Below are 11299 nucleotides of genomic sequence, written 5' to 3'. Positions count from 1 at the left end.
ATATTAAAATTATATTATATGAGAGAAAATACATTTGAATGTGATTCAAATGTGACATTAATTAAATATATCTCTTTTTGTAGCATTTGAATGACATTAATTCATATCTTTTTTCATATAATCGGTTCGAAACCTCGATTCGACCCCATGATTGATCAAGGATTCTCCTTTTCTTTTGCATACATACGAGACTAATAGCCTTAATGGGCTTCGACCTATGGATCAATCTTGTTGATCAATCGATAACATTGTCCCCTCGACGAGCTAACAAGTGGCCATTGGCTTCAGTAGTCGATTTCAAGTTGAGGATAGTTGCATGCAGTATAGATGATTGTTGGGATGTATGCCTTAAAACCTCGTAGTTAATAAGTTATTTGAAATAATGGTTGATTATTTTATATATGCAATTATCCATTAAAGAAAGATCCAAGGTTATTTTATGAAACTTGAACAGTATATGGTAGACACACAAGTGGATCATGTTCAAGTAATAACCTAAATGATATGTAGTATAAGGATAAGGTTTGGTGCCTTGTTCTGGTGACACTGCGGATACAACCCACTTTGTAATTATTACAAGAGTTGTAAAGTGTTAAAAACGATTTGATCTTGATCTTCATATGGAGACATGTGAGTGTAAGTTTCCTATACAAAGAGTTTGTATAAGTCCGAACCGCGAAATGATTAATCTCTATTTATAACACAGTTGATTGAAAAGATTAGCATTTCATAGGATGACCACAGGTAACTCGATCTCAATCTTGAATGAGTTATGAACTCCTGTCTATGAGGGCAGTCCTTTGATTTGTATAGTGAGAGTGGTTCGACTTGCTGACTCAATAAGCCTAGCTACCATTTTGGGAATTTGTCCAAGTAGGGAGCTAGGAACATAACTACATTGATGGAATTCACTTCTTCCAGTCTTTTGGGTTAGTAGATGAATTGTTACCTTAAATGTTGACTCCGGGTCTTGAATAATAGGGCCATTCCCTCTCACTGGCTTGAGAAGGTTTTGTTTCTGGTAGGACCATAAATAGGTTATTTGTTAGAGGATCAGTGAGACTTAAAAAGTTAGATGTAATTATAGGGGTAAAATGATAATTTTAACCCAGCTGTAATTATGAACGATTCGTGAAGAGTAGACTACTTACTATTGATTGGTTATAGCCATAGACACAAAAATATATCTACAGTGCGAATAGTACAGTTGTAGTTTTTTAGTGGAGTGAAGGTAGTTAATAAATGTTGATTAATTTAATTAAAAATTTTAATGAATTAATATCATATCATTGGAGTTTCTAATCTGTAGATCCATTAGGATCCTTTGCTAGCTCACTTAGGGTAAAACAAGAATAAATTAATTTTGGATTAATTTGAATTGTTCAAATTGAATAAGAGAATTAATAAGATACAATTAATATAATGTATATAAATACATTATAATATAAAGCTGATTTTGAATAAGATTCAAATTTGATTTTATAATATGTGAGAGATAAATATTTCAATAGGATTCAAATATTAATTATATGAATAAGATTCATAAAGTACATAGATTATAAGTAATATGATAATTAATTATTTGTTAATTAATTTTTTTACAAAGGTATTGTAATTAAAGTGTGGGGTGGGGGATCGAACCTCTGGTCTCGAGATCGATAGTACAAGTACTATGTCAGTTGAGTTACGCTTATGTTGGCAGGCGGGAATGCTTACCACTATACTACAACGACTTGCTTATTTGTTAATTGATTACTATTTATTTAATTATATATATTAAATTTGATTTAATATATAAATTATTTAAATTAAAATTGAATTTAAGGAAATAACTCCATTGGGAGTTATTTGTAAAATGTGGAAGGGAGTTATAAATCTTTCTCCAATCACTTCATCTTCACTCGTGAAAAGAGAAAGAGGATTTTGTTTTTTACAATGTTGATTCATTGGTACATATCACATAAAAAAAAAAAGTTTCTCTCTACAAAAAAAAAAAAAAAAAAAAATTCTTCTCCCTCATTCTTCTCCCTCATAAAAGAAAAGCTCTCCCTCACAAGAACTCTTCATACTAAATTAAGGATCCCATGATCCTTGATCCTTGATCCTTGTCTGGAGAATAGCAAGAAAATCGAATGGTGGTGTCTTGCTACGGGTTCGTGAGTTTAGGAAGAAGTTTCGGTGTTTGTGAATTTGTGAAAAGAATGAGGACTGCGTTGAAAAAAGTCTTCAAGAGGTATTCTTCTCTTTCCTTCAAGAGTTATTCTTTTCTTTCCCTTAAAATTGTGTTGTACGTATATATGTTTATCATGTACGTTGAGGAATTCGATTCCTTCAATGATGTCATCGTCATTATTGTGTTTTACACACCATCTTTTTCTCTCTTTTATCTTCAACTACAATACACTGCATATGTTAATTTGAAATATTAATTTAATATTAACATTACTTAATTAATTATGAAGAGGTAGCTTCAGGGCATATTTGGATTGACTAGAGGGGAAAATATTTTTTTTAAAAAAATTATTTTCATTAAGACTCTTTTGATAAAAGCTACTTAAAATACACTTTGAAAGTGTTTCAATACCTATTTTGAGGAGTTATAAAACACTTCAATTTTTTTTCCTAAAATTACTTGTTTTCAAAATTACACACTTGAAAAGTTGAACCAAACACACCCTTAATAAGCCATTCATGTGAATTTCTATAGTTTTATTAACTGCATAGGCATATCTTTTTAATGTAAGTCAAATCTTTTTCTCCCCCTTAATCTCTATCTTAGTTTCTTGCACCTCAGTAAGAGAATTTAGGCTATGAACGAGTGTGAGTTATTCTTATGACAATTATCTGCCGAATATTCATCTTGCTCGATTTTTTCCTAATCGTTGGACGTTACAAGAGGTTAATACCTTGAAATTAGAAAACTGAACACTTTTTTATCAAGTCGATCTCTTCTTGGCCTTTTAAGATAGTGAGAACAAAAGTGAAACGTGGTTTTTGACATCATTAAATACGTAAGCTGTTATTTTATGTACCAATCAAGAAATACGTGCAATGCACATGAATTCTTATAGTTCTAATTATTTTTTAAATAGTGCAATTTTAGCATATAATAAATAAATATTATACAATTTTGTTTTAGTTAAATGTTAGAAAATGGAACAATGTTCATTTTTATGTTATCATATTATCACTTTTTTAAAGAAAAAAAATCTTATATCTAGCACAAAGATAGAAATTTTGTTATGGTAATTAAATTATCGAACTAATGTGTTAATATTTCAGTATTATAATATATATAATACAAACACTTTTATTTTAATGTTATTATATATCTACTATGAAGTCACATGAAAGGATGCGTTGTTTCACCGTATTAATTACTATTTTCATTCAATTAAATCCTCTATTTTTTTTGGTATTTTCTCTAAACTTTTTTTTACAACTATTTCCTCTCAACTCTAACTCTCATGAAATTATTTTTTTAGAATGTAGATGCAAATATTTAATTTATTTTTCTTTTACATGTGCATCACACAAATATATTCAAATAATCAATGTACCAATTCGATGTGTGTAACCACCTCCACTCTAACAGATACATCCAATTGGCATCTATTGCATCCTATCTTGAAGAGTTGCGTACTATCAATATCAATTGCACTTATTCAAATTAGGCTTTATTTTTTAAATATATAAATTTATTTTGTACACTAAAAATTGGAAAAGTCATCTTCACTATCTTTTAAACAGATACCTGCATTTGAAAAGTCACAACCACACGATAAAGAACAATATGAAAATTTATGAAAAATATAAGAATAAAAGGAGCATGTAAAGATTCTCAGTGTTTGACCCCCCAAGTTGGGTTGAGTTGGGTGGGTAAAAAAAAGTCACCCACCGTTTGGTTCACCAATTATTAAAGAGATTTATTATCTCGTTATCTGCGTCAACTCACATTTCTCACCTCGTTATTCGCATCAACTCTCCCAATTACTCTCAATCCTACGCGCCAAACAAGGTTGGCAACAGGGCCGGGGTGGGGCGGGGGGCGTCCCCCGTCCCCGGCCTCGTAGGGAAAATTGTCCCCTATCCCCGTCGAGAAAACGGGGTCCCCGCGGGGCCCCATTCGTGGCAGACTTCAACGGAGGGGAGGGATGAGCGAGAGCGAGGGGGGAGGGAAGGGCGGGAGCGAGAGCGAGAGGGATGCAGAGAGTGGGAGGAGAGGGATGCAGAGAGCGAGAGGAGAGAGATGTTTTGTTGCAGATTACACTGGGGAGGGAATAAAAATATATATATAAATTCGGGGTCAGGGATTAATCGGGGTTGGGGTCAGGGCAGAGATACTGTCCCCATCTCCGCCCCGTCCCCGGACGGGACCCCGAATAAATTCCCCGATTTGACTCCATCCCCGGTCAAACCGGGGAATCCCCGCTCCGTTGGATTTTTTTGCACAACCCTAGCGCCAAACGTCCCATAAGTAGCCATTTTTAATATTTAATATAATATATTAGTAGAGAAGAGACTAGGAAAGTTGTAAGATGCTTAGAACAGAAAGAAGGCGGGTCGTGTTGTGCCGAAACTCTTCCACAAAACACAGCTGCTGGGTGCGTCGGCCGGCGTCGAGAGAGAAAGCAGAGGCGCAGTTACGGGGAGAGAGCAGCCGGGCGGAAGATATAGGGTTTACACTACACTCATTCCAACGGACCACCATCCCTCGCGACCTTTCATTCACCCGCCCACCCACTCTCCTTTCTCCTCCTCAAACTGGTAATATCAATTTTTTTTTTCTTTTTGGTAATTTATTTGGTTTGTGCTCTGTCGGTACTCGCCTCCCTTTTCTTCTTTTTGTATATTCTCCACCGTAGCCCTTCTTTCTCAATTTGTTTGATTCGAACTTTTTGTTATCTGCAAATTGTGATTGATTTGGTGGTTCGGTATTCAGTGAGTTTATGCCACTATTTAAATCATGTTACTAGTTTCCTGTCTTTGATCAAGAAGCAAAATTTGGAAATGGGCTCAAATTGTTAAAATGTGAAATTAATTCTGGGTTATTTTCTAGTGTGCAACGTTATGAACCCAACATTGCTATCCAGCTTTTTTGGTTTTGTTACAACTGGGGTTTGGTTCTATTTGTTTGTATGGCAAACCGAAGAACAGATCTTTTTATTCTGTTAACAACTGAAGTGCAGCACATACTACCCTTTATTTCTGGTAAGTGGTAATATTGAGACATTTGATCCTAAGATTGAAGTCTTTGATTATCAGATTGAAATATTTCTTTTGGTGTTTTAACATATGGCTGTACTGGTTTAGTCTTATTATTTTTATTTTTACGTCTTGAAAATTTGAATTCTCAATCCAGATTGGCAAGTTTGCAATTAAACAATGGTCAGAGGCCCTGCAACTACTCTTTTAAGGATTTCCTCTTCAAGAAAATGTGCCTCCCGGTTTAGGATTTTTACAGGGAACCGATTGATACAGTCTGGTGGACAATATGTTGATCATAAAATTCTCCAAAGTAATCCAGTGCGTCCTTTCTCAAGCATTGAGAACCAAGTCCGGTTTAGAATGCTTTCTCAGAGCTCAATGTTTGGAGTTTTTAGTAGTTTCAATGTGAGACGAATCACATTTGTTCAGGAGCACAAGGAAGATAATGAAAAGGGTGATAGTGTAAGCAGTTCAAATGTGGTAGAAGTTGGGGGGTGCGATGCAGATGTTGGAAAAAATGTTTGCTTTGAGAACGATACTTGTGATTTGATGATGGTTCCTGGTGGGGATGAATGCATTGGGGACGGCATTCATGGTTCCATTGTGGATGATTCGAAAAATGGTGATAATGACCTAAGGTCATTGAAACTGAGGAGCTATGAGAACATCAGATCATGTGATCCTGTTGAACTATATCGTGAGCTTCGTAGTGTTGAAATGGATGGTGCAAAGGTAGAACGTTCTGAATGGTTAACCCTTCAAGAGATATTTAGCTACTTTATTACATCTGGTTGGGCTAGCAATCAGGCTCTTGGTATTTACATTGGCATGTCATTTTTTCCGACGGCTGTACATAAGTTCCGAAGCTTTTTCTTTAAGAAATGTTCTACTGACGTCGTCAAATATTTGGTGTTCCTTGGTCCTTCGGATGATGCAGTCAAATTCCTTTTTCCAATATTTGTTGAATATTGTTTAGAAGAGTTTCCAGATGAGATTAGGCGGTTTCAAAGTATGGTTGCTTCTGCTGATCTTACTAAGCCACACACCTGGTTTCCATTTGCACGAGCAATGAAGCGTAAAATTATATATCATTGTGGTCCAACTAATAGCGGTAAAACTTACAATGCTTTGCAAAGGTTTATGGAAGCAAAGAAAGGGATTTATTGCAGTCCTCTTAGGTTATTGGCCATGGAAGTATTTGATAAGGTGAATGCTCATGGTGTTTATTGCAGCCTTTTCACTGGTCAAGAAAAGAAGCATGTACCATTTTCTAATCATAGCGCCTGTACTGTTGAAATGTTGTCAACAGAAGAGTTGTATGAGGTTGCTGTCGTTGATGAGATTCAAATGATGTCAGATCCTTATAGAGGATATGCCTGGACAAGGGCCTTTCTTGGATTGAAAGCTGATGAGATCCACTTATGCGGTGATCCTAGTGTTCTAAATGTTGTTCGAAAGATCTGTTCTGAAACTGGGGATGAGTTGCATGAACGACGCTATGAGAGATTTAAGCCATTGGTTGTTGAAGCTAAAACACTTTTAGGTGATCTTAAAAATGTTAGATCTGGTGATTGTATTGTTGCCTTTTCAAGAAGGGAGATATTTGAGGTTAAGTTGGCTATTGAGAAACTCACCAAACATCGATGCTGTGTTATTTATGGAGCTCTACCACCGGAGACTCGTAGACATCAAGCAAATTTGTTTAACGATCAAGATAATGAATTTGATGTGCTTGTCGCTAGTGATGCGGTGGGAATGGGTCTAAATCTTAATATTAGGAGAGTCGTGTTTTACAACCTTGCAAAGTACAATGGGGACAAGATGGTGCCTGTTCCTGCTTCACAAGTTAAACAGATTGCTGGAAGAGCAGGGCGCAGAGGAAGTTGCTATCCAGATGGGCTTACGACCACATTAAATTTTGATGATCTTGGTTACTTGATTGAATGTTTGAAACAACCATTCGATGATGTTAAGAAAATCGGTCTCTTTCCTTTCTTTGAACAACTTGAGCTATTTGCAGGGCAAGTCTCTAATGTTACATTCTGCCAAATATTAGAAAAATTTAGTGAAAATTGTCGCCTAGATGGTTCTTACTTTTTGTGTCGGCATGACCATATAAAGAAAGTTGCAAACATGTTAGAGAAGGTCCAAGGATTATCTCTAGAAGATCGTTTTAACTTTTGTTTTGCCCCTGTTAATGTTAGAGATCCCAAGGCAATGTACCATCTTTTGAGGTTTGCTTCATTGTATAGTCAAAATATTCCTGTGAACACTGCAATGGGCATGCCAAAGGGTTCTGCTCGAAATGATACGGAGCTACTGGATCTTGAAACGAAGCATCAAGTATTGTCGATGTATCTTTGGCTGTCACAGCACTTCAAGGAAGAAAATTTTCCTCATGTCAAGAAGGTCGAGGCGATGGCAAAGGATATTGCTGACTTATTAGGTCAATCTTTGACGAAAGCTAATTGGAAACCAGAATCAAGGCAAGCTGGGAAACCTAAGCCTCAGGACAAAGAAGGCCATGAGAAGCCAAGGTCTCCCGTGAGAGTGTATGAGAAACAAGCTATTTAAATTTAAGGTGTGGATTTACATTCTAATGTAGTCTCTCTCTCTCTCTCGTTTAATTAAAATTATTTATTTAAAAAAATTAATTTAATTGATTAATTACTTTTATGTCATTTTGACATTTGAATATTAGTCTCTTTTCATTATTTCTATGAAATCTCTTATTCCTTTGCAGAAAAAGATTCATTGCTGCTTTGTTGTTATTATAACTATGCCTGCCTATTCCTCGGATTTCTTTTCAAAGGTAAAGTAATAGTATTTCCTTTATGTTTGTTTCATTTCTAGCTTGTGACACTATTAGGATCCTTCCTAACAAGAACAAACTCAAAGGAATGGACTCAAGAATAATCAAACATGAAAATATATTGAAACATTAAAAGAAATAGTAACAAGATAATACTCGGCACATTCTAGAGGGTTGAGAAATCCTCTCCCAAATTTCCAATTAGGAAATCCTCACATCAAATTCTCCTTAACTTCCACTCAACCCATTCCCTCTATTTATAACTAAAAAGCCCTAACAAACCTAATAGCTAATTACTAATATGCCCTCCTAATAACTATATTAATATTCTACTAATAATCCTAATATTACCAAAACTAGGGGTCTTACAGACATTTGTGCAAAATAATTTGATACCAAACATGTAAAAAATATCTTTTTGGAAATGTAAAGCGAAATAGCTAGCCCTCTAAAATATTATGCATAAGGTTAAATAAAAACAAGGGCTTTTATAAAGTAGAACGTGCGTGGAGCATAAACACGCACTAGGGGTTTTCTTAGATTTAAATGTATCACATGTGGAATATACACCCAACATTAAAAGAAAAAAAAAAAAACAAAAGCCGTAATATAAAGCTAACCTAAAGCATGCGACAAATAAAACAAGGAATTAACTAATAAATAGTGATTACAAACATAGATCAATATTCTTAAAAACACACTCACACATAATGTTTTATGCTCTTTCAACGATGAAGAGTCCATAAAGTCATAGAAATAAACTACAAAAACAATTTGTGAAGATCTAAAACTGAAGACTCATATTCATTTTTTTTTTCTATTTGTAGAAATGTGGCTCCACCATATTTTTCTCTTAGGTCTCATTTCCATGTTTCTCCATATTTCTGTAGCGAGGGAGATAAAGCAAGAACCATTTGTTCAGTTTTTTCCCCTTTAAAATAAAATTTTAACCATAAATTTTTCTGAAAATGTACTCAACAAAAGTATCTTTCCTATGGCTATGTGTGAAGCACACCTAAGCGCACACTTTTGTAGGCTTTTCAAAACAGTGTGTTAGAGTGCCTTTGTAAAGTCGAAGGTTTGTTAAAGTAGAGTGATGTGTAATAGTTCGTTCTAGGTGCTAGAAGAGGAGGCGTGGTGGTTGGAGTTAGAACAAGGGCCAACAATCAACAGTGGGGTTTTGATAGTGATGTGATTTAGTTCACGATGGTGTGTTGCCTGTTTTTTTTGGGAGAATTTTAAGAAGCATTATGTAATGTTCCTATTTATATATTATATGAGAAGCATTCTGTAAGGTATCAATCCTCACTGTTCCATTGATTTAATCAACCAAAACACAACCAGCTAACCATAACTACAGACAGCTGAAAAATATCAACACAGCAGTCCACAAAATTCACGGAACGACTGGCTTATCTGAGAGAGCTGGGAACCTCTCCACGCTAGCTAACTGTCAGGTTGAATTTCCTAGCTTACCCCTTCTAGAATAAATTTTCTTTTCAGTATAGGAGGTCTCAAACATTCTGTACTAGAAGTGATAGTACCCCATCCTTCCTGTTGGAGACTTGGAGTTACTTACGATCAAGAATAAGTTTCTTTAACAATTCGAGAAGTCATCGAAATATTTCCCTTCTGTTCACCTCCTGCTAAGATTTCTTGATTTTATTTTTCCAGTTAGTATACTTTTGATCTCCTTTACTCAACAAGTAATTGATGTATGTATGCAAATTTTTTAGTTTGTTAGGTCAGACTGAAGAAAAAGATGTTATTGTGCTTCTTGACTTTCTAACGTAATAGTGACCTCTGTTAGCTTTCTTTGGCACCCTGGATAATTAGTGCAATTTCCTGTTAGTCCATTTTATTGGATACTGTAGCTTAATATATTTACAAGCCCTATTTCCATTTATTATTTTACTTCATTAAAATTGTTTAGTTTCTTGGGGTTATTTTATAGTTAGTTTCTATTATTTCAAAACTAATTGGTTGTAAAACCCTTCAGAAAGTGCTCAACAAACATCTCGACCATGTGAAAGAAATTACCTTTCCCTCTGAGCAAACGCAGCTCTTTCAGCTCTTTCTCCAAGTTCTAACGTCCTGCCAAGCTGATTGCTGTACCCCATCCTCAAATTCCAATAGCATCTTCCCATTTTTCTGGTTTAATTGATTTCCACATTACCGAAACCTCACCTTTTTAGTGTTCATGGTTGATATTTGTTTGAATGGTACATGCATTGTGGAGTGTGAATCTGCTCAATCTTGTGTTTATATCACCAGATTGATGCTGACTAAATGCAATTTTAACTAACAGGATGGAGGCCGTACTGTGATAGGAAGATGTTGCAGATTTGGTTTAGAAAGGCAAAGGAGCGGCTAGTCTCGTCCTCACTTACTCTGGGCTCCTCTCCAACCCGTGTTGCAGAAGTTTTCCTACACAAAATGCTCTGCAATGGATCACAATGTAGGAGGTGTCTGATTATTCGAGTTCCGACATTTGTAGAATGATGTAGAATGAGTTGAAAGGTAGCACTTTTATACATGATCGTAGTCTCGAGATGATTTCTATTTCGATATCGGAAAAAAATTGATTCCTTTGGCTTTGACGCTTGCAATTAACTGCATTGAGGCCCCTGTCGTGAAATGCCCGTGTTACCTCAGATGGTAGAGTTTGTAGTACCCAGAGCACGGGAATGATCTTGTAGTTGAGAAAGGGAAAGGGCAGAGACAATTTAACAACATAGAAGCTTTGCAACAATAGATGGAAGCCATAAAACAAAACTGATAGTAGAAACATACTTGAATTCTACTCAACAATAGTCTAGTTTTATTATTTCAAAGAGTTCACCTTTATTCTCTCCGGTTTTAGTACATGCATATAATACTTTGTGGGGAAAAAACTTTATTTTGTTTTATTATTTTTAATAAAATTGGAGAAAACTTGTTTATTCACCAATAAGTAGGAACTGTAATTATTTTCTATACGGAGTCGGTATATTATTTGTATTGGTATGTTTGCATTTATTTGATAAATCATATTGGAGTTACAAGAGCTCATTATTTATGTTAGCAAGCAAGTTTTGATCATACAACTTTTATAGCTTTATAAAAATGGCAGAGTCCCAACATAAATTTCTATTAGTTTGATTTGAGATCTTGAAGTTTATAATAACTTTTTGAGAAATTTTTTGTTTGGTCTTGTCATTTTTATCTGTAAGTACATATAATTAAGTCTTGAAATTGAATGTGTTTAATAAGAAACAATTGGTTAAGTTTTGGAAAATC

The 11299-nt window shown here is 35.0% G+C and overlaps 1 protein-coding gene across 4 annotated transcripts; it reads left to right on the top strand.

Annotated features, from left to right (window-relative positions):
* The first annotated feature begins 4504 nt into the window (after positions 1-4504).
* LOC120092936 (ATP-dependent RNA helicase) lies at positions 4505-10966 on the top strand. 4 transcript variants are annotated; one of them, XR_005486224.2, is made up of 5 exons: positions 4505-4767; positions 5060-5211; positions 5363-7789; positions 7952-8020; positions 10329-10966. XR_005486224.2 is itself a non-coding variant. In XM_090308756.1 (4 exons), the coding sequence occupies exon 3, from the start codon at positions 5386-5388 to the stop codon at positions 7780-7782; it is 2397 nt and encodes a 798-aa protein (XP_090164882.1). In that variant the 5' UTR covers positions 4513-4767; positions 5060-5211; positions 5363-5385; the 3' UTR covers positions 7783-7789; positions 10329-10966. The 4 variants fall into 4 exon arrangements, 2 of the variants coding, with proteins under 2 accessions (XP_090164883.1, XP_090164882.1); XR_005486225.2 differs by lacking the exon at positions 5060-5211 and having other exon boundaries at positions 4513-4767; XM_090308756.1 differs by lacking the exon at positions 7952-8020 and having other exon boundaries at positions 4513-4767.
* The last annotated feature ends 333 nt before the right edge of the window (positions 10967-11299 follow it).

The sequence above is a fragment of the Benincasa hispida genome, chromosome 12, assembly GCF_027475165.1.
Source record: "Benincasa hispida cultivar pf3 chromosome 12, pf3_genome.v1.1, whole genome shotgun sequence".
In the NCBI taxonomy this organism is placed as follows: Eukaryota; Viridiplantae; Streptophyta; class Magnoliopsida; order Cucurbitales; family Cucurbitaceae; genus Benincasa; species Benincasa hispida.
This window is presented reverse-complemented; position numbering and strand designations above follow the sequence as displayed.